Source organism: Gallus gallus, chromosome 2 (genome assembly GCF_016699485.2).
Source record: "Gallus gallus isolate bGalGal1 chromosome 2, bGalGal1.mat.broiler.GRCg7b, whole genome shotgun sequence".
In the NCBI taxonomy this organism is placed as follows: domain Eukaryota; kingdom Metazoa; phylum Chordata; class Aves; order Galliformes; family Phasianidae; genus Gallus; species Gallus gallus.
In genome coordinates this window covers 96,879,604-96,903,484 of record NC_052533.1, presented here as the reverse complement: position 1 = coordinate 96,903,484, position 23,881 = coordinate 96,879,604, and the positions used below count along the sequence as shown (strand labels likewise).

Genomic DNA, 23,881 nt, shown 5'->3' with positions numbered 1-23,881 from the left:
CACTAGAGAGAACAGTGGCACAACACACTTAAGAGCACCTGCACTTACCACATGCAGAATCAAGGCCCAGACCACGCTTACTCTCGCGGGATGATCCATAGCTCTACCCAGCAGCCTCTCATAGGCTGCAGTAAGCAGGAGCCGCTGGGGGCAGTTCATTTCAGCAAACGTTTGCCCTTTCCACAATGTCTGAGCCAGTAGGTCGCCATGGACCCAGGCCACTCTCCAACCCACCCACCCATCAATACTCAAGCTGCCGACAGAGAAAACCTTTTGCGATGCTTCCTGAGACAGCACATCGTACTTCTCTTTAAATGGGATGTTCTTCTCCTCTGGAGGGGCAGCATCTTCTCCACTGCACTCTGCATCACTTTTCCGATAGAGAGGGTAATGCTAGGTGAAACGCAAAGCAAGGATGAGTTGTCAATGACACAGCCTTTCTAGAAAGGTCATAAATACCCAAAGCACGTCAGCACACTGCCTCACCCGTCCCCAAATCACCTGCAGAAGGATTGGTTGTGAAGCTGGAGGCTTTTCTGCATCACTGCACCTCTTCTGGGGATGGTTTGGTTCCTGTGAATAAAAATCAATCCATTCGTATTGTCCTCACCTCTGTTTACCACAGGAGTTGGGAAGGGACTTACACAACAGCTACAAGTTGAGGTATTGGGTTTTTCAGTTGTTTTTTTTTTTTTTTCTTGAGAAAAGCAGTATCAGCTCAGAGTGCAGCATTTAAATACTGCACCAACTTTCAGGAGACTGCTGTGGGTATACGGGGGAAGCTCTGATTTCCCATTCACCCCATGGTGTGAATTGAGCTGCACTCTTCCTGAAGGTGGAAAGCAACCACAGGCTCCCACTGCACAAGGAGGGCACAAGAGATTGAAGGCAGCCTGAGATGCAGCATTTAGGGTTGGGCAGTTTTTCCACTGGGAGATGGTTCCAGACTGACCACCGATGCAGCATATGATGCCACCTACCTGGCATTGTCTCCTATGAGAGGGTGAAGAGGGATGAAGCAAGCAACTGGATTTGATGAAATAATACCACTGGAACACTACCAGGCTAACCAGGCAGGACCAGAGCAGAATCAGAAAAGTACAATAGGATATACAGAGCAGAACAGTGAGCAAAAAATAGAAGCGCATGGCTTATTTGATCAGAAGAAGGCAGCTTCTGTTATCTGGCAGCAATAATGAGGAAGTGAGCACCATTAACAGGCAAAGATGATAAATGAGGAGAGCTCTGCTAACACAGTAGGAACTGAGAGCGAGTTTATTTCAGACAACAGCCTTCACTACACTTTCACTGCTGCTACAGCATCAACATCTCCAGTGCAGCAGGCAGGCTGCTGGCTACCACCATGTCTTCAGCAGACCCTTACCTGCAGAGAGCAGTTCAGTCTGTGAGAAAGCGCCACAAGCTTCGCCTCCGCAGTGCGGCACAGGGTGCAGCCATCGCCCTCCATGGCCACGCTGTTCACGAGGACAAAGCTGGAAAACACCACAGCGTGGGCCAAGAGGGAGAGGCGTTGAGGACAGGAAGGTGTTTGCTGTTCGTGCACGTGAGAATAAGACTTATTTGATCAAATGCAAGGGTTCCAAAATGGGACACAGATGAGCAGAACTGCAGGACATTGCAGCTTCTGATGCCACATGTTGCAAATCCTTTTCAAATATCCATCCTGTAGCTACTGGCCTATCTTGTAGGCTGCTTTCTAATCAGTTGTTAATTAGGTTGCACCATATACTGGCTACTGTGTTTTATGTTTACTCCATCTTAATTACTGTAATAGATACTGAAGCAGAATTTAGTGAAATGTTTCAAGTCGACTAAACTGAATTCTGAGAGAAAGGAGAACTTTACTTCTCTCCCTGCACACATTTTGGGCAACAGAGAAGTGTTTTTGGACATTCCATTTCTTCAGAATGACTGAAAGGCCCCACAGCACTGCATCTGGCTGCCTCCCTCCAGCACTCAGGTTCATACCGTGCAGCCTCGCAGAATGCAGCACTCGGTTAACAGGAGAGCAGGCTGTATGTCTGCCTCTGGAAGCCAGAATTCTGCTGTGCTGTTATATGAGAGGAGATGCAGAGATGTTCCTGGACTGATTTAAATCTGCTGGAGTACGTATCTGTAGGACCCTACCTCTACATAATAAACAACAGCATTATACTGAGCATTCATGAAGCTCATAGATCTTTCTGGGGAAAAAAAAACATCACTGCTAGACCTGTTTGGTATATTTTAAACGTCTGCTTAATTAATTAACCAGTACAATCTCCTTGTTTCTGGATCTCACACTCCCATGAGTGATGATAACCTCCTAACATGCTGCCAAATGCAGAGCAGCAGTGGCTCTTCCCTTCCTGTAGCATCTCAGGTTTAAAGATAAATGCTTTCCCACTACTGCTGTCTCTCACCAGACTCTTGCAAGGCACATAACAGCAACCGAAGAGCACGCACCCAGTAACAGCTCCAGCACCAAGCCCTGTGCTCAGGGCCTCAGCCCAAACAGCATCTACATGACCCCACCGTGCGGGGCACCTGTGGTCAAACACCTGCTGTGTTCCCAAATTCCTCAGACAAGGACCGAAGAAGTTATTAAAATTAATGAAACTCTTAGCTTGCAAGCACAGGGGCTGGTTGTGTTGCTTTGTTGACTCCTATTCTGCTCTGTTTACAGCTATGGGTCATTACCAGCTGCGAGGAAGTACAAATACAAACCTAAGAATGTCATTCTGAACCCTCAGTATTTTTCCATTTGAAAGAAAACTGCTTAGAGGAAAAGCTTCCCTCCAGATCTGAGTATGTTTGTACAAAGTGTGTCACGCTGAACATAACACAAGCTAGGTATGAAAGTGAAAATAATAATAATCAGATTTAAGCGAAGCATTCCCCTACTATTTCATTAGCAATTCACTTCCAGTTCTCATTCTCCTATTTCACTGACAGCTGGGAGGAACATTCATATATGTATATGATATATATACATATATATATACACACACTCACTTTGTTCCTTTTCGAGTTATTAGCTTTCCTGAAGTAAAGTTGAAAACTTTTTCAAATCGATGTACCTTATAAGTGGTCATTCTGCAACACAGGATAAAAATACAACTGAGGTAAGACACTGGCATTCTAGATAAATAACAGTATATAATAATACAATCAATTCTTAAATAATCTGACAGAGCTGCTCTGCAGTTTTTAGGCCATTCCCACAGCTTGCTGCTGCATTACTTAGAGCACAGGGACACACGGACATTGACAGTGCTGTGTCCTGTCCCAGTCACAGATGTCCCACGGGAGCACAGGGCAAAAGATGATGGGAAAGGGAATATGCTTAGGTCAAGCAATTTGCAGACCACGAAACCCAACACAAAGAAAAGAAACTTCAAGACTTCTCTGGCAATGCAGAGAAGTGAGCCCTGAACAACTTCGCAAATGCTCTAAGAAGCACAAAAGTAGCCTCAAAGAAGGGAGCTGGGGGTCCTGGTGGACAGCAGGTTGGCCATGGGCCAGCAGTGTGTCCTTGTGGCCAGGGAGGCCAATGGGATCCTGGGGCATATTAAAAAGAATGTGGCCAGCAGGTCAATAGAGGTGATCCTCCCCCTCTGCTCTGCCCCAGTGAAGCCACATCTGGAGCCCAGTGTCCAGGTCTGGGCACCCCAGTTCAAGGAAGACAGAACTTCTAGGTAGAGTCCAGCAGAGGGCTACAAAGATGACTGGGATCCTGCAGCATTTCCCCTATGAGGAAAGACTGACAGACCCAGGGCTGTTGGGCATGGAAAACTGAAGACTGAAAGGGGATCTCATCAATGCTTATAAACATCCATAGGGCAGGAGACAAGTGGATGGCACCAAGCTCATTTCAGTGATGCCCAGTGACAGGACAACAGGCACAAAACTGGACGCAGAAACTTCCATCTAAGCATGGGGAAAAACTTATTTACTGTGAGGATGACGGAGTGCTGGAACAGCTGCCCAGAGAGGTCATGGAGTCTCCTTCTCTGGAGGTACTCAAAACCCACTTGTACCCTTTGCTGTGTGCCCTGTTGCAGGGAACCTGCATTAGCAGGGGGTTGGGCTGGGCGATAACCAAAGATCCCTTTCCAACTGCTCTGATTCTATAAAACCTGTCCTAAAACGTATTCTTATGGTGCATCGTGTGATGCAGGTGAATACTTGTTAAGATCTTGCTCTAAATTACAGTGCCATCTGATTTGATAAAAAATATTCTATATGAACACAGAAGGTCACCCAGACACAAAACCAGTCAGCATGCATGCAGTAACATTTCATTCTTGGCACTCGTGTATCCCTTGCACCAAAAGGACTTACTCATAATGAAAGCCGATGTCATGATTCCCAACAATAACCACCAGCTCAGTAGTAACTGGATACTTGAACATTTTCTGAAATCTCCTGACATCATCAGCCCACGCCTGCATGAAGAAAATGAAGAAATTAATGCTGTTCCACAACATGGGAGGGATGGGATGAACTACAACATGCACTCAGTAAAACGCTCACGTTTCCTATGTTCTTTATCAGGTGGAAAGTGCCAAGATATTATTACAAATGAAGGAGAATCACATCAACTCGTATCTAAAACACTACAAACTTCTATGAGTAGGAGAACTGTAGTAACATGAAACAGAGCCTTGCATACCTAGTCTGCTTTCTTCTGCCATCCATTTCCTTCAAGAAATCCTCATTTTTTGAAACAAGAGAGCTGTTCATGTCATACCTGAGGCGAGTCCCATTTTCCTTCATCAAAGACATCTCCCAGAATAAAAACAATATCTGGCTGCAGTAACCACAAAGCAGTTTGGAAAGATCTCTCCATTTGCCATTCCCTAGAGGGAAAACATGCAGCTGGTCATCAATACATAACTTCTACATCCCCTACTTTGGAGACACGGACACTCCATGGCCTGCCAGGAATGGGAAGATGGCTCCTACACACTGAGAATGTTGCCATGAAATTCCATTTAAATGCTAAGAAATTGAGTTTAAGTGCTGTAGGTACCTCCTACCTGGTGTGGGTAATTCCACAGCAATATGATCAGAATGAAATCATGCAAAAAGGAATGCCAAGTTGGTTTATTGCTACTGCAATTCCTTTAAACAACTATTTATTAGAATAGTAAATTACTGATTGAGTTTTACTACACTATTATTTCTTCAGCAAAAGTTTATAAAGTTTATATCATGCCAGAATCAGTACTTTTTCGGCATTTTTTTTTAACCAAAAACAAAACAACAGTAAAAAGACAGCTTTGTGCAGTAGTCATGATTGGGTTACTTTTGGTTTTAGATATGATTTTGCCACCCATTCTTCTACTATAAATATCTCTCAGCTTCCTTTTCTCTGCAATTAAAGGGATTAAATGTTGGAGCATCAAAGTTTTCAGGCTCCATTTTTAAGGTCTTCTCAAAAATGATGACACATTGGAAAAGACAACCTGACCCATCCCAAGTGCTCCAGTACCTACACCCACACATAACCTGAACACAGAGGGTTGCACCCTTCCTTAACCTTTCAACATCGGTTTATTGTCCAGTCCAGATGCAGACATGTAGCCAGAGGTGCACGGCTCTTTCTAATGACTATCACAACATTGGTTTTAAACATCCATCCCATTAAGTACTATTAAAAACTTTAAAGACAGGATAGAGATCGTGCCAAAAATTAAATTACTACCTTCGTAGTTTATCCAGCCAATGTCCTTTGATTTCCCCAAGCAGATGAGTATCAGCTAAAAACATGGCCTTCAGAACTGAAGCTGGAGTCTCTTCGTTACCTGTGTGAGCGTCACGTTTCACATCCGGCCATCGACACTGGAAAATTACCAAGTAATAAATGAAAAATTCACAAAATATTAGCACGGAGCTGACAAAGCACACGAGTTTCAGCAGGAAACAGATCCTCTTCTTCAAAGGAAGGTTCTTCACAATGGTCAAGCTGGGACTCAGCATTGCAGTACCAGCACAGGAGTCTTTCCCAGTGGCTAAGTTCTACTCTCTGAGATGAGGACTGTAAGGTTTGGTCAGAGGGCCAAGAGAGGCTTCACAGCAGCATAAAATCCCTGCAGAGAAAACAGAAAATAAAATATTCAAAATCCCTCTGAAAAGCTGCTGTGGAAGGCCAACAATGTTCATTTCTCATAGGTGTGAAGTCTTTGGGGTATTAAGTATAAATGCATATACGCATACACACAATGATAGAATTGTTTAGGATAGAAAACACCAGCAGAATCAAGTCCAGCCATCAGCCAAAACATACACACACACAAAAACAGCTTACTATCCCAAAACATGTGAAATGTGGAAAAATGAGCCACGAATACATTGTGTTTCCTAACTTCTTCCACCCTGGACAGCTTGTAACTCAAACAAGGAATTTACTCCCTTTAAAACTATCGTTTTATTTTATGCTTTTTGAAGGCTAATCTATACAACCACCTTCACTCCAATAATCCACAACTTTAACAGGACTCAAGGATCATTTCACTTGGTTACAGGCATTTAAGAGAAACTCAGTGCTCCTGGCTTAAGGAGGAAACGCACACACCTTGATAGTTCTACTCAAGTCTACAGAAATCTCTCTGATTTGTCAATGTATAACAGAAAAGAGTATCCCAACAGAAAGGGCAGCAAGAGCAGCCTTACTTCCAAGGACAATCAGCCAGAGCCCAACACAACTTCCCAGGGCTTCAGTCTGCATCAGATGGACCCACTTTGTAAAAGCCAAGAGCTAACACAGTAGCAGGGACTCCAGGAAGCTATCAAGGTGCTACTCACATCCTCAACAACAAACTTTTACAGAAACCCACAGAAATTCTTGTTGCTGTTCCCCTATTCCACTTACTACAACAGCAAAATTGCACCCTAGTGCTAAGATAGATGGGGCTGTGAGCAACCTGGTCTAGAGGGAGGTGTCCCTGCCTATAGCAGGAGGTTGGAACTAGGTGATCTTCAAGGTCCCTTCCAACTCAACAATTCTATGATTTTATGAAATCAAAAACTGATAATCTTTTTTTTTTCCACAATCAAAACCTCCATCTGGTAACAGACACTTATTTTTAAACAAGAGCTTCTCACATCAACACTACATAGTACTTGTTCAAGACAAAGAACCATTAGTCTCCATCATGTAACACTTCCAGTATACATTATTTAACATTAGCATGGCTAATTTATATTGGTATATAATCCAGTTCTATCTAAACTTAGTTCTACATGACAAAGCTACTGGCCAGAAATCTCAGTTTCACAACGCAGAGGAACCACAAATAAAGGCTGGTTAACTTAATACAAATCTCATCTGCATTTCAACTAGCAGTGCGAAAATCAATGAGATTTTGTTTGTGCATCTCACAGCAAGGCAGGATTACAGCAAAAATGTCCATCCAACAGATACAGCAACAAGAAGAAAAGCAGGTAAACTCACCCTGAACAAACCGCACCTACCCTGTAACTTAGAAAGTAGGCTTTGGTAGTCCTAAACAGTCTCCTCTCCCAGGAAAAACAGTACTGAGTTGAACAGAAAATGCTGGTAAGCTACTTTACTTGCATTAGGCATGTAAAAAATAAAATAAAAATGAAAAATCATATGACTCTCCTTATCCACAGCCAACACAAAGCTTAACACTAATACTACCTGCCACTTTGCTACCGACGCCAACGTGTTCTCCAGTAGGTTTTTGTTATGTCATTTTTCACACATCCAAGCTCTTCAGAAGCTGCCCACACACGAGTTACAGCATGTGCACACTCACTCTCCTGCCTTCCTGCTGCTGGCTGTTAGCGTCCTGGGAGCCATGTCACTGGGTGGGGAAGATGCCCAAGGTCTCCCAACTGCACCCTATGTTGCCAATGAAGGAAAAGAAGACAAATCAAAACCTGCAAGGCAGAACGAGCTGAAGGACAGCTCCTACAACAGAAACACCCATCTGCATTCCCCGTGTCGCTCTCCTACCTCACACTGCAGCCTGCAAGCTGACAGCTGCTCGCATCCTGCCTGCATCATGTGCTCACAGCCGCGCATCTCTGCACACCAAACGGCAGCGCAGGCACCAGCTGTCCCAGCCTCACATACGGGCACTGACAGGCAGAGGCCACACAGAAGAAAGCTGTTCTCTCCCTCACGCATGATGGAAGGGCCAAAAATAGCGCTGTCGGACTGCAGATGCACTGCAAGATGGAGCTGTGGTGCAACAAGGCACTGTGCAGTGCTGCTGCTCCTCCTCCTCACAAGGCCGGTCGCTTAGGTTGGACCAAAACATGTGCTGTCACCAGGGCTTACAGAGCTAAGCCAGCAGAAGAGACTGAGGGATTTCTCACTGTTGCTTGCCCAAAATAGTGGCCAATGCAAGAATGATTTTTAAAGTTTTTTGAGGTTGTCATGAAGGTGAGATCAACATTTTTCAGGTGGTTATCCAGCTTTTATTTACAAGTGAGGTAAGGATGAAGCAAGGAAAACATGATACAGTGCTGTGCAGGCAGACCAGGAAGCAAGGAGCTCAGAGCTTTATCCTGCCTCTAACTTAGTGAGTATGTAACCCTAAATACCTCATGTTCTTTTAGGTCAAACTATTAATTTACAGCTATCAAACCACCACAACGTGCAATACGAGTCTCTGTGTTGTTATTACACTACAGAAGCTGTGTTAGGGTATAAATAAGCATAGTATTTCTAACCTCAAGATAAACTCAAATTTTCACTCACTTCTTCTGTTGTAACGTCACAAAGTTACAGCATTCAACCTTCAGAGAATGTAATTCAAGGTCTATATATGTTTCAAAGCGTAACGGTTACAAGCAAGTTCAGGTTCAAATGTCCCAAGTTTTCCCTTTTGAAACACACAGCTGAGTTCTCTCTTTGCATTCCAAGCTTTTTCTCAGCCTCTCTCTCTGAAGCAATGGGACATTTCTACCCTGCGTGCTCTGACTCTCAGCACTTGCTTCCTATCAGCGCTTCAAATGCTGGAGTAGTAATCCTCACTCTTCAATCAACTAAGAGCTTCTGATGAGTTAAATATATATCATCATAGAATGGCCTGGGTTGCAAAGGACCTCAAAGATCATCTAGTTTCAACCCTCCTGCTGTGGGAAGGGTCACCAACCACTAGACCAAGCCGTCCAGAGACATAAACACACATACAGAGTCAATCAATAGAATGGACAGTCTTTACACAGCTTTTATATACATACATGGTCTTACTTTTTTTTTTTTTTTTTTTTTTTTAATGTTTTATTTACAAGAAACAACATATTGGGAAATTCTGCAAACTGAAACACAAAGATTTGATTTTCCCACAAACACCCACAACAACGGCTGCAATTGGTGTATTTTACAAGTGTGAAAGAGAGCTCTGAAAACTCGGCTGAAGTTATACAGACCACAGTTTATTTAAAACCAGACGTACAAAAATCAAATGCATAAAAATACAAAAACACTTCAGAACAGCTTCCTACACTGAGCTGATATTACTGAATTCATAATAGTATCAAAATGTGGCACTACATTTCAAATTTGCAGTATAAAAGAATGTAGAAAACCTACTTGCCGCTGGATTAACGAGCAGTTACACGTGTGCTGTAAAAGGAAGTCCAAAGATTACACTTATTTGTTTCAAGCACTTCTCATACTGATTATTCAGTTTCACAGATTCCTGTACAGCACGCTTTAGATCTTCTATCTCTTCAAAAAACTCCTAGAAAAACCCAAAGATAATCACCTCAGTTTCTTTGCAAGATATTCTCCATAAGAGCTGGTCAGCATTTCTGTTGTTCCCATGTTCAGACACTTTCTGTTTTTATTAGGATATGGCCAAGTTCTGCAAACACAGTGCACGTCCACTATAATCGTGTAATAATCTAAAAACTTTGCACTGAGAGGGAATGCAAGCACAATTTAGGTTACTTCAGAGCCTGAAACAGAGACTGATAATGGGAAAGATACAAGTGACACAACAGAAGGAAGGCAAAAGAGTTGGTTTGTAAGAAAGCCAGAAAATGGAAATCCAAAAGTGACAAGGGGATAATGCCACAAACTCATCCGTGCAAAAATACGGCAACACAAGAACAGAAGACAGAAACAATCTAAGTTCAAAGGATATCTGAAATAAAAATGCAGAGAAGAGTAAAACAGAAAGGTTTCCATGAGATCCAAAACAGCCGCCATGCAAAATCACGCAGAAGTCAGCCAGCAGTAGAGAGCACACCACTAACTTGGAAGAAACTAAAGGAGTAGGACTATAAAATGGGGAAAATAAGCAAGAACTATGGACAACAATGTTAGCATTTGAACAAGGCAACACCAAAGAGTTTAAGGTGGAAAAACAGATGCAACATCTAGAGATGGAAGGACATACATTTCTTCAAACCGTGAACCTTGTTATAAATTGCTAGGGTCAGTTTAGAACCTTCAGTACAGCTACATCATGTTAATGAATGTGCTGTTTCATATCTATTCTTGATGACTGCATTAGGAATGGACAAGATTTATGATGCACTAAGATAGACCACCAAATGGATAACATCATCCAACAGATTCAGCATGATCAGACAAAAGCAGTTTGCAAGAAAGCTGGGGATGAAGAAGAGCAATATGTGAGGCTGCAAGAAACATAGAAACAGCTCAGTAAGCAAGTCGTAACAACTAGCCCTGATGAACGTCAGCCTACAGGGATTCACTTCCTCAGAGTAAGCCTTTCGTAATTGCAGTGCGTAACTTAACAAACACAGTTTGAGTTACCAGCACTTGTAATTTTGATCTTGTAACAACAGAAGACAAAGAATCTCTCATGGAGGAAATTAAATTGTCCAGCCATTAATAAAGCATCTACAAGAAAATCCACAATTTTAAAGTAAAAAAAAAAAAAAAAAAAAAACCCTCATAATTATTCTTTTTCGTTAGCCAAGCAGTATTGCACGACATCAGTATTTCAAGGAGTCATTCATTCATTTCTTTCTCAGAATGGCATAAATTGATTTTTTCATGTACTTTGCTTGCTAAATCCAAGACAGAAAAGTTTATTTTTCAAAAATCACCTGTTCTTAAATTCGTCCTATAACAAATTACCTTGTCTAATCCAGCTAATTCCTTCCTCAGTGCTCTCCTTTCTGCAGACAACTTTTCGTTTTCTTTCTTCAGCTTTTTAATCTCCTTTAGCAACAGCTCTATATTCAAATAACAAAATACAGACTTCAGCCATTACAGTCAGCCTCCCCCTCACATGAATCAGATTGCAGCTGAAGAGCTGCCTGCATTTCGTGCTATTAGAAAATTATGCTTCAGCTTTTCTAAGTTATCTTTTTCTTACAGTGACTTATTCTTAAGAATTGGCCCAGATCATTCCCAGCTGCTACAAAAGGTGTTGAAATCTGCAAATTGGGCATTTTTGCACCCATTCTTAGAGCGTGGGGATTTTTCCCCTTAAAAAGAAGTTGCAAAACAGCTGCATCACAGCTTGATTACCATTTTCTGGCTTAAGAAAGGGTCACATCAGCTCCTGCTGAGCACTTCCTGAAACATTATACCTAAAGCATATGAGCTTTTCAATGTGTTTTCTTTTTTTTAATAATGCTTTGAAGAGGAACAGGTACCTTATCTTATAGATGTAGATACGCGAGGAAGACGTGTACAAACCAATACTGTATGGATTTATTGCACATTTTATGGCTAAAAACAGTTTCTCTTGTGGATCACCGTCTGCAAGCCAAAGAATGTAGCTACTAAGTTCTGTACAAATGAAGTTTACTGGAATAAATAATGAACACTAGTGAATGCAGCCATGCACTCATGCCCATGAGAGTGCAGAATTGGATTCACTGATACAATACTAAAATGGCAGCATTTTAGATGCTGCAGTGTAAGAAATAACCTGGAGAGCGCCTACAGATCAGAAATGAACCGCATCCCCTCTGGTGGTCACAGAAGAAGGAGCATCATCGAAAGGAACTATACCATTACCTAAATATTTACTGCAGCAGGATTCCTTCCTTTTAGACGTGTCTCTGCGAGACACTATTTCTCCCTCTAGGGTTTGACTTCTTTTCCCAGAAACAGCATTCGTTTTCCACAAAACCTTATTACGTTCCAATTGCTCAATCCTTTGCTTCTGCTCCTGAAGGTTATGCTCTAGCTCATGAATTTTCATCTGTCAAGAAACCAAAATTTATTTTAAAATGCATAGCAGGAACACAGTTCAACTCAGTATGAATGGAAACGTATCCTGAATGCAAACCTAGAGCCTTCAATCGCTCCATTAAAGGTATGTTCATCTGGAAGTGTCTGAAAGGAGAAGAAAAGTGTAGCAACTGAAGGCCTGCACGCCTCAGAAGTGTTTTTAAGAAATCTGTAACTGAGCACACAGCCAACAAAGCAGAACTGTTCATGCACAAAGATATTAAACCTTTCCCCACAATACACACACGGCAGCAATTCCCAGCTTTTAAGAAAGGCAGACATAATCCAATCATAATAAATATTCAAAATGCAAAGGAAGCACATGTTCACAAACTCCTAGGTGAAAATTCATTATACTGGCCAGCCACAATGCTACTAGATGGCCGAAGAGGCAAAACTCACTTGAAGCAGCTTCTTGGGCCACTCCTGACCATGCAACCCAACCTTTGCTTCAGTTACTCTATTCTCACGTACAGCAAGCCAGCAGGTCTTGCTGTCTGAAAAAATACTCTCCTTTTTTGGTTAGCTTGCTGCTGGGCTCCTGAAATAAATCAGCTCACAACACATACAGAAAAATATCACAGCTGATGCAAGAGAGAGAAAATGCATATACAGTTGGTAGGAGGGGCAGACAGATGAGTAAAGAAACAAGGAAAGAAGAGAGCAAGTTACAGACATACCAGCGATGTGGTTCACCTCCAAACTGAATACAGACTACTTCCCATTATCCCAATGGCATGGGAAACAGGAGGAACAACAAGCATGAATAGAAAAACACAGTCCCATTTTGCAAACCTAAGAATAACTTCTCAGTTTACCAAAAACCTTATGGTTGGCTATTTGATACCACCTCCTACAGAATCTACTTACAGTGAGGTTTCTAATTGTTTCACTTTGTTCCTGGTTTGTTTTCATTTCCTTAACGTAACGTTTCTGTAGATTATTATACAGCTGTAGTAGTCTAAAACAGAAGAAATGTATAAATTGCAATAAAATATGAATGCCAACAAAACAAGCTTCATCATAAAAGTACCATACATTTCCCAAAGAAATCCTCTGGGTGGTAGTTCTACTGTAGACTTGTAATGGAAACATGAAGATTTTTATGAATGAAGGCGGACCAAAAACACAGAAAGCACTGGAGAAATTGCAAAGCAAGAGGTAAAAGAACTGTCTGCATCAATGGCAAAGAACCACTATCACTCAAGGCAAGGGCTCAGTGTTTCTCACCAGCCCAGATAACCACACTCAGCACAAACAACCTGCTGAAGGAAGATCCAGGACAGGAGGGTTGCAGCAAGTTTGCAACATGTCACATCTATCATTTGTCACCCTCTGTCTTAGTTCCATCTGGATGGAATTGTTTTCTTCAGTGTCTAGTATGATGTCATATTTTAGTTCTAGGAGAAAAACAGTGCTAATAACACACCGATGTTTATAGTTGCTGCTAAGTAGTGTTGTACGGAGCGAAGGCCGTTCACAGTGAAGGTCCCAAGGAACTGGCATGGAACAGAATTAGGACAGCTGACTTAAACTGGCCAAAGGGATATTCTGTAACATTTGACATCAAGTGGAAGGAGTTGTGAAGTGGCTGGGTGTTCTTTTGGCTCTCTTCCACTGCTCACGGGGCTAGCTGAGCATTGGTCATGGAGGTGATGAGCAACTGCTTGTACATTTATACACACACACACACACACACACACACACATATATATAGTCATAACTATTTTCCTTTTCTCTATCTTAGTAAACAGCTTTATCTCAACCCACAAGCCCTGCTTTTTTTCTTTTCCTCCCTGATCTTCTCCCCCATCACTGGGAAGGAGGGGGAGCAAGTGAACAACTGTGTGGTGCTGAGCCACCTGCCAGGTTACACCAAAACTAGCACAACAGGAATAGCAAAAAGACAACTCCTAAAGGATATAAAGAAGTTTGGCTCTTGACACCCATCAAGAACCCAAGAGACACCCAATGAGAACTGAAAATGCAGCATCCCCACCTCTCTGTGTTGCTCCCAAGCAATCCTGGCCACACCACTTGAACACACACATCTCACTGCTTGTAAGTACAACTGAGTGATATCTATGACACAGTGAGGACAAGTGGGCAAAAAATCTATGTAAAATCCATGTTAAATTAACAGGTTTGGTCAACTAATATCACAGCCTCCTTTGAGACTGTCTTGCATCAAGATTTGATGCACTAATTTCCCACAGTATTCCATAGGATTCAGTGTACAAATACCAGATTCATGAAGCAACTGATGAATATCAACAAATATTTTTCCCTATTTTATTAAGAATTTGGGTAAGAGCTGGCATTAATACTATGTTATGACAGCACCACAAACAGGATGAGTGATACTAGCACAGAAAAGCTTTGTAAATAACGTGCAAGATGATGATATAAGTGAAGTTAGTTACAGATGCACAACCTAACACAACACAGGGCCAGCACTTGTCTCTAAGAATAATTCAAGTATCTTCAATCAAAGCATCTAATTAGTCACACAGTTCAAGCCCAGAGCTAGACACCCAGTCACCCTACATAGCTGTGAAGAGTCTGGTATGTTGTAAGGTAATTATATAAGAAAATAATTAATTAAAAAAATACATTCTACAGCCACCTACACACTAGAAACAGTGCGTGTGAATCCCCAGCAGCAGGGGCTGCTTCTATCTACATAAGATGCACAGACCAGAATCCATTCCTGTAAATGGACAAAAGCCTTTGAAAGAATGGAGCGGCCTACTTCAAAACCAAGTTAGAGAGGGCTTGACCAACACTTTATGTAACAAAGCCTAATTACTAAAATGTTTCACTATGCATTTTCTTAAAATGCAGTTCTACCTTCTGCATCAAAAAAGCAGTTACAAAGATTTATTTGTAACGTTAACTAGCAAACTGCAGTTAGTAGTGGCTCACTTCTCAAGTCAATTACGACTGAAATACAGAACCACTCATGATGTGACTCATATTGAAAAAACTATTAGCCTATAAATTTTATATACATACAAAAACGAGCCTTTTAAAATGAGTTATGGACGCTTCCTCAGAAGAGGAAATTGTATAATTGTAGGTTATTAAAAATCTACCAAAAAAGTCACTTGTGCAGTATGTGTGTATAAATAAAACATACACATGCACACATGCATGACTGAGCTTTTTGATTTTTCTCAATGAAAGATATGTCACAGAAATATTTTCTTCTTTCTTTAGCGTCATTTTCAAGTTTAATCTAAGAGTATTTCTTTTAAAATTTTACATAATTTTCCATTCAGTTTCAAAGGCTGCAAGCAGCTTTCAATGGACTTAACAAAAACTGTTGACTCAACTACCCAGAACACATTCTACCCTAGAGAGAAGCATATGTTTATCGTGCTGAAAAAACAGTTTCCAAGAACTCACCTGGCACTTCCACCCTCTAAATTAAGATCCTTGCTGTATCCACCCTTACGCCATAAGTGTGTGTCTGTTTGAATCTGAACGCTTCATCAAAATAAACACAACAGTTTAATAATGTTAGATTTTACAATTTTAATTGGCTCATACAAAACAACAGAAAAAAAACAAGTTTAAACTCCTTTTCAGTTTGATTTTACAAAGGAAGTTTTCAGGCAGGATCGTGAAAATACCATGCTTGAATTTGAAGACTTGTGCAAAAACGTTTAAGTAAATCCAGGCAGGACACTTCTCAAAGCACTACAACTACAGTTACTCAGGTCCTCGGGGTAACAGCTGCCAAATCTTTTAAATGATGCAACTGAACTCTCTCACCACTGTCTGGAGGCAAAACCCTCTCGAACTCTTACAGTTTGGCACAGATGGCACGGGGCTGTTATTTAGTGGTATCAGAATTGTTTGCTTTAGTATAACAGCGGCAACTTCGTCCAAGTCGCCACAGCCATTCTTTACCTGCTCCCAGCATCCTCCCATCCCTACCATCCTGTCCATAGGAAGGATAGACAGGACTCAGTGTATCTGGGGGATAACGATGGACAAGTCCTGAAATGCTACGCTTCTTTAGACACAAAAAAAAAGGTATCAGTTTGACAACGAATTCTTACTCTCTGTTGGTGACATAACCACGCGCTAACTGCCACTGCCGCCCTTCCTCCTGAATCCGAGCCAAATCCTTTTCCAGCTCCTTATTTTTTGTTTGTAGCTTTTTCAGCTTCTTGAGTAATTGCTCATTTTCGGCACCGAGCTGAAAGGCGAGAGAACCGAAAAGGAGGAACGGCGCAACACTTTCAGGTAACGTATTAACGGAAAGGATGACGTCTCAGGCTATAATTCCCTCCTGCAGGCTTTGCCGCGTCCATCGCGAACCCCCTGCGGGCACAGCCACGCCAATCACCTCACCCACCACCCAAACATAACACCGGCGCCGGGGTGCGTAGGCTATGGAGTCCAACCGACGCTATCACCCCACGCTCGGTCAGCGGAAGGCCCCGAGGCGAAGAGCTCGGGCCCGACTCACTTGCAGGCAGCGGTGTACAGCAGGCTGCGCCATGGCGGCCCCGGGGCCGTGCCCAGCCCGCCGCCGGCCGCTCCCCCCCTCCCCACGCTGAGGCGCAGGCGCGGCGGCTCCCGCCCGGTCGCCGAAGGAGCCCGCCCTTGCCAAAGCAGCTCCCTACAGCAGGCGCACAGGAACGAGTCCAGTCGGGTTTGGGATGTCTCCAGAGAAGGAGACTCCACAAGCCCCTCTGGGCAGCCTGTTCTCAGCGCTCTGTCACCCTCACTGCAAAGTTATTTCCTGGTGAAACACTGGAACTGGAGGCATTCAAGGCCAGGCTGGATGTGGCTCTGGGCAGCCTGGTCTAGTGGTTGGCGACCCTGCACATAAGCAGGGGTGTTGAAACTCGATCATTGTGGTCCTTTTCAACCCAGGCCATTTTATGATTCTATGATTCCTGTGTTGCAGTTGCTGCCTCTTGCTGCTAGTCATCCAAGAGTCCACTCCCATTGACTTAACTCCCATACTTTAGATACTTAAACAGTGATGAGACTCCCCCTCAGCCTTCTCTTCTACAGGCTGAGCACCCCAGGTCCCTCAATCAGCCCTCCTATGGGAGATGCTCCTGGCACCCATCATCTCTGTCACTACACACTGGACTCCTAGGAGATCCCTGTCTTTTTTTAACCACTCGACACAGGGCTCCAGGTGTGGCCTCACAAGGGGAGAGCAGAGGAGGAGGATCACCTCCCTCAACCTACTGGCCATGCTCATGTTAATGCAACCGAGGATCCCACCGGCCGCCTTGGCCACAAGAGCACACTGTTGGCTCATGGCCAACCTGCTGTCCACCAGGACCCCCAGCTCCTTCTCCCCTGAGCTCCTCTCTGCAGAGAGGCACTCTGCATCTCCCGTCCCCACTACTGCCCTGGATCAGCCCACCCCTGGCTTGGCCAACTCCTCACACTTGGCCTTGGGTCAGACACAAAGTAAAGGCCTCGGCACATGAGATCCACACACAAGCTGTGGGGCAGGGAGCAATCCCAGAATGCATGGGATGAAACAGCGTACTCAATCTCAGCTGCCAGGCCTCTTTGTGAGGATTTCTTCACTGGTTCCACAACTTCAGGAGCAGCTGAACTACTCCACTAATTCTCCAGGCCCTTGGCAAACCACCTTCTCCCAAAGGCGCACAGCAACAAAACTGTTATCAATCAGCAACAAACACTGATTAACTAACAATTGAGACTCAGTACTATATAAACTATAATGTAAGTGGCTACAATAGCCACTGGCAAAAAGAAAAAGCAGGAGGTGTATAATAGATCGCAAGCCAGCAAGATAACAGTGCCACAGAAAAGGCAAACTGCATATTCAGATGGAGTAGTAACACAGAATCATAGAATGGCTTGGACAGAAAGGAACCTCAAGGATCACCAAGCTCCAACCCTGAAAATATTTCAGTCCTTCCACAATTGCTGTAACTGTTTAGTCAAGAAAACACAGCCAGACTTCTGAACCATGAACCTAGACCTGCAAGGAGTCCATGGAAGATTCAAATTTTAATCAAATAAGCATTGAATCAAATAACAAGAAAAAAAATACTTGTATTTTCAAACACTTGGAAAAGCCTACATCTGAAGCTTTCATAGGTTTTATCATGCACGTGACAATTATTTTCAAAAGTGGTACTTGATCTTGGGTGGCTCCACTTCAGAATAAGCATCCATTCTTCCAAATTAAGGATGTTCAACAAATTTGCTAAAATAACCCAAAGCTGTGTAGCACAAGACATCAGATATTGAAGCATCCAAAAATCAAAGATACTAGAGTGCATGGATATACAAACCATAGTTCATACAAACTAGAAATACATTTTCTGTGCTTAATTGGAAAACGCATTCATTTTCCAGAGAGATTAACAACATGATTTTTTACAAACTTGTCTGTGTCAGCGAACGTATGAAGTGCCATTAAAAATACTTACTTGTCACTGCAATTACAGCAGAGGCATTTCCCTATGTAACTATTCCGACAGTTTGTTGAACACATTCTTTTTTCCTTGCATTTTTGTTTCTAACGGTTTTGTATACGCAGAGACACAACTCATGCTGGCACACACAAATGAAAATGTCATTGATTCCACTGGTGTTGAGCCTGCTACTTATTGCCAAGCAGCAGGAATGTGACCCATAGCGCTTTTTTCAGCTACATGTGCACCAAAATCATTGATTGAATTTGTCAGAAAATCTCTGAGCACAGGATTACTTGATGCAACCCCATAATAACTCCAGGCATAGCCTTTTTTTCCACACAGATTAAAGGGCAGCGTATGTCATTTTGACCCTCAGCAAGACCTACTATCCTCAGGAGATTTCCCAGGAATTAAATTCTCCTGTGAAAATCTAGATGCCTTTGTAAAAAAACACACAAAAATTTCATCTGCCTCAAATGAATCCCTCTTTCATCTACCAGCTGTAACAAAAATGGCTCCCGAGTCCTTTTCTGTGTGGAAGACTGCAACATTCACACATTCTTTCGAGACATTACGTTCTTTGGCCCAACCAGCCCTGTCGATCCCACAGACAAATGCCAGCTGAAAAATCCTGAAACAACCTTGAACCAAATGGCCAACATGGGGGTGGGGAAGGGCCTCCATCTCAGTTTAAGCTTCGATCTGAAAGCAGTAATCCAGTTTGCATTTAGGACCCTTCCCTTAAATAGGAAGCAACGTGGCTATGCCAAGCTTTAGCATAACTGGGGAAGAGAGCCAACTAAAAAGTTCAGAATTCAGATCCAAAGTCAAATTATATTTTCTGTATATCAAATACAAAGACCTGATTGGATCTGATTTGAATTGGAGCCAGTTTGAAAGTTCTAGAAAACACTGAAGGACACCATTTTACTATAATCTGTCAGATCTTGAAGCTAAAAATCTTAATTTTCACGTTATCAAACTCCCAGAACAGATTTGAAGGTCAAATCCTGCTTGAGACTAATTTTTTGATAGTTTGTGGCAGGAAGGAGAATGTGGAGGGCACTCTGTGAGCAGCAACCTCGGGGCCTCCTGGACGCAGAGGAGAAATGCGGTCAGGGTATGACTCTGAACAACAGAAAGGAAACACGGGGAACAATTAACACACCACTGAGAGCAGTGCAGACCGGAGTCACTAATGAGCATTACGTGAAACACTGCCAGTGTTGGAAATTTCTTTTTGTTTCTGATGGAGCAGAACAAGCACGTGCGTGGTTCTTCATGGGAATCCAGCAAGAAATGAGGACATCTTACAATGTACCTTCCCTTCTTGAACACCCAAAAGACAAAAAAGTTGGACCAAGCACGCTCTTTATCAGCCATAAAATCTACTCTGCAACGTGACAAATACACTAAAACTACTGCCACACTGCAGTACTCTGAACAATAAAAAGTTAGTCATCAGGGTTACCTCTTACAGACAGACCGTCAGCCTCAAACTTCATTCTTGGTGGGGTACTGAGAAAAGCTCCACAGAAAGGAGCTAGAAACAGTAAACATCAATTTTATGTGACTAATCCAATATAATCCTATGCTGTGTAAAAAGACCGCCTGTATGGAATCACACTGAAGTGCTTTAGTAACAGTGCAGCAAGCCACTGGCTGTCATGCCAAGGAAATGCTCTTTCACACCATCAGGCTAATAATTCCAATGGATTACTTCCTCTCACCCCCCCCCACCCCCCCCCTCATTTTTATTAAAGCTGTTAGTCACTTGCTCTCTCATTTAAATTTCCTATTAAGAGATGATCCATCAAACCTGCAAAGTGACAGCTATTTGTATCTGAAGACATCTGCAGCTTCCATGGTGCTGGCTGACTAGCTGTAAGAGGACGCTGATTCTCTTTAAAAACTACAACAAACTGTATTGCATCAGTGCAGCATGCAATTACTGTCAAAGAAGAGAATGGCAAACTGTTGGCTGAGGTGTAAGTAAACCAGTTTCCGTCACAGCAGCTTCCCTTCTCACTGACCCTACTTTCAGTACTGCAGACAGAGCTGGCTGTGAACAGGATCTGGGCGGCACAGACAGCAGAGCAACGCTGCACAACGGTTTAGAAAAGGAAACAAAGGGGAACACCACCTCCAGCTAGCTAACACTTAACTCACAAGGGCTTCACAGCCTGTGAGGAAAGGAAATCAAAGACTGCACGTACTCCACTCTGTTTTGCAACATATTTTCCCCTCTGCTGAGCACTCTTGCTCTCAGGAAAGGAAGTCTGACCTCTGCAAGACCCAGGTCAGGCTCAGAAGAACTCAGAGCAATGAAGCAGCCAAGAAACACCGGTATTTCAAGTTCACCTAGGATGAATCTACCGCGAGTCAATAGGATGAAAAGCACGGCGTATGTGTAGATTACGAAAGGCATGTGAGAGGAACTGGCTAGCACTAAGGGTTATGAAAGATCAGAGGTTATGAAAGACCTTGGCAGCCATGAAAGGTGAGCCCAGAGCCTGAGCCAGCAGGCAAAGAACAACTGCAGCGTGCCCCAAACCACACGGTTGCGTGAGAGCAACTGGCAGCTCACAACAGCAAGCTCCTACTGCTTGCAGGCCTGGGCTAAGGAAAGCCTGAAAAAACTTCAGAACAGAAGTAATAAAACAGCCATCCATGAATAGAAGCCTTCTCTATAGAGCTTACAGGCAACCATAGTTTTTTTGCAATGTATTTTGAAAGGTCTTTGAATACTAGCTGCAGTCAATGATTTCGTCAGTACTCTTCATGGCTCTTCACTTCTGTTTTCCAACATTTCACAACTGAGATGAATTTGCAAATTCTGAGGGTTCATTCAGTTGTTATTTCAGTCTTCAAAACTCAGCCTTCTGTGATCCTTTTGCTAATATCCTTCCACCAGTAGGAAAGGAAGTTGTGGAAATGCTACTGAGCCAGATGGAGTCGCTCATTTTCCAAATACCACTCAAATCTCACTTCAGAGAGGACACTCCTGCTTGCAAAATACTGAGGGGAGCACCTTCCCATCTTTGCAACAGTATTTCACCGCACCAGGGATTTCCCACCATCACCTCCAGTGAGGTTATTTCTGCATCCCACCTACTATCCCATCACTCACACTGCGATGTTTGTAAAATGCAAACTCCAGAGATGTTTCAGACACAGCAAGCCCCCAGATGCTGCAGCAGTGCTGAGACATGAGGAGAAGCTACCAAAGTTCAGGCTGGTTTTATGACACCTCACTGATATGTTCACTTACTGTCCCAGCACAGCTCGCCCAGCAAGGTCCCAACATCACCTCAAGCTGTGCCTGGTCCTTAGAAAACTGTCAATATCACATCAGGGATAATAAGTGTTGTTGTTATGTACTTTTCTTAACGCAAATACAGGCACCACTAAAGCATTTTTATTCTAGCTATATTTGGAATATAGATTCCAAAAGGCCACTGAAAACGAAACCTCTGACAGCAGAGCAGCTGTTGAATGACAAAAATGCATTCAATGTATTTTATGCCTGTTTCAAAAAGTTAAGGCAACAGTTCCTATTCTGCTCCATTCCCAGGCTCTCTTTTGTTCAATTCCACATTAAGTGTGCATCACAGTAAGCCACTTGGAAAAGCCTCTCTTGGGCTGACACAAGTGGAAGTTCCAAACGCTCACTTGGTACTGCAAATATTAAGGACAGGTTACCCTACTGCATAAGCACACGTCCATCACAGGTCATATTTTTCTATAAGGAAGATTTAGCATCACTCAGCCACCTGTACGGGCCCCTGATGCCTCTGGCTGACACACACAGAACATTGGCCTATGCTTCCTGCAGGAAGCTCTTCCATCTCCTTAACATTGAGAAATCCAAACTGATGTACGACACAGCTAACTGCAAATCCAGACAGCAATGTATTTCTCACCACTCTCATTCTCAAATGCTAACAAAAAAAATGATGTTAAAAAGCTGTTGCATTGTCTCCTTGTTCTTCCTGGTACCATTTCTCTCCCACATAGACTAAGGATGACAGACAGTACCATCACACGTGGCCCCAATGTGAGCCTTCTTTCTGATCACACACAGCTCTGTCAGCCTACCACCATCAAGTCCACTAACCCATGCCACATCCACGTTTCTTGAACACCTTTAGGGACAGTGATTCCAACACCTCCTTGGGCAGCCCATTTCTGTGCCACATCACTCTTCTGGAGTAGATTTTTTTTCCTAATATGCACCCTGAACCTCCCTGGCACAACCTGAGGCCTTTCATAACCTCTTGATCTCTTGCTAGTTACCCAGGAGAAGAGACTGAATCCCACCTCGCTACAGCCTCTTTTCAGGTTGTTTTAGAGGGCAATAAGGTCTCCTCTGAGCTTCCTTTTCTCCAGATTGAACAATCCCAGCTTTTTCAGCTGCTCCTCATAAGGCCTGTGCTCCAGACCCCTCACAGCTTCACTGCCATCCTCTGGACACACTCCAGGGCCTCAATGTCTTTCTTGTAGTGAGGGATCCAAAACTGAGCACAGCACTCAAAGTGCTCACTTCTGAGTAGAGAGGGATGACCACCTCCCTGTTCCAGCTGGCTGCGCTATTTCTGATACAAGCCAGGATGCCATTGGCCTTTGTGGCCACCTGGCACACTGCTTATATTCAGCTGGCTGTCAACTAACACCCCCAGATCCTTTTCCTCTGTGCAGCATTCCATCCCCAGGCCTGTAGCGATGCACGGGGTTGTTGTGACCAAAGGGCAGGCCCGGCACTCGGCCTTGCTGAAGGTCATACCACTGGCCTCAGCCCATCGCTCCAGCCTGTTCGTATGTTGCTCCTCGCTAAGGGTTACACACTCTCTCACACAACAGCCAACCCACACAGGCGGGTCAGAGTGCCGCCCAGAGCAGCACACCGCCGTGCAGCACACGCACACCCTCCCGCCTGCCTGGTGCCGCGCAGCCCGGCCGAGGTGCCGCTGGCAGCCCACTAGGCCCAGTTTCCACACAGCACAGCGGCCCGCGCCAAGCACTGCCAGCCCCGCGGCAGCCATGTCAGGCAGGTCGGGTCAGGTCGGGCCAGCAGCCTCGCCACCGCTTTTCGCCCTTCTTGCCGCTCCTCTCCGTGCCACCCCCGGCCCCTCTCCGCCCTCGGGGCTCACCTAAAAGTAGCGCCCGGCCGCCACGGCCCGTCCTCCCCATCGAGCGCGGCGGCCTCCGTCCCTCCGCCCAGTCCTCCCCGCGGGGCGGTGCCGGGGCT

At 43.7% G+C, this 23,881-nt stretch overlaps 1 protein-coding gene across 12 annotated transcripts in view; it reads right to left on the bottom strand.

The window, feature by feature from the left end:
* The window catches only part of MPPE1 (metallophosphoesterase 1), a 34,436-nt gene that overhangs the window by 9,345 nt on the left and 1,210 nt on the right, over positions 1 to 23,881 (bottom strand). For 3 of the 12 annotated variants that reach the window (XR_005854443.2, XM_040684871.2, XM_040684883.2), the window contains exons 1-8: positions 23,784 to 23,862; positions 5,711 to 6,095; positions 4,754 to 4,862; positions 4,345 to 4,448; positions 3,016 to 3,096; positions 1,385 to 1,493; positions 502 to 573; positions 271 to 393 (exon numbers count right to left, since the gene is read on the bottom strand). Coding sequence is in view for 11 of the 12 variants with exons in the window: in XM_040684871.2 (XP_040540805.1) it covers positions 271 to 393; positions 502 to 573; positions 1,385 to 1,493; positions 3,016 to 3,096; positions 4,345 to 4,448; positions 4,754 to 4,862; positions 5,711 to 5,985 (873 nt within the window). In the remaining variant the exon portion in view is untranslated. Of the gene's footprint in view, positions 1 to 270; positions 394 to 501; positions 574 to 1,384; positions 1,494 to 3,015; positions 3,097 to 4,344; positions 4,449 to 4,753; positions 4,863 to 5,710; positions 6,101 to 7,669; positions 7,874 to 7,987; positions 8,061 to 9,574; positions 9,713 to 11,095; positions 11,236 to 16,682; positions 23,872 to 23,881 lie in introns of those variants that run through there. The other 9 variants (XM_046925069.1, XM_046925066.1, XM_046925080.1 and 6 more) reach the window with 9 other exon arrangements.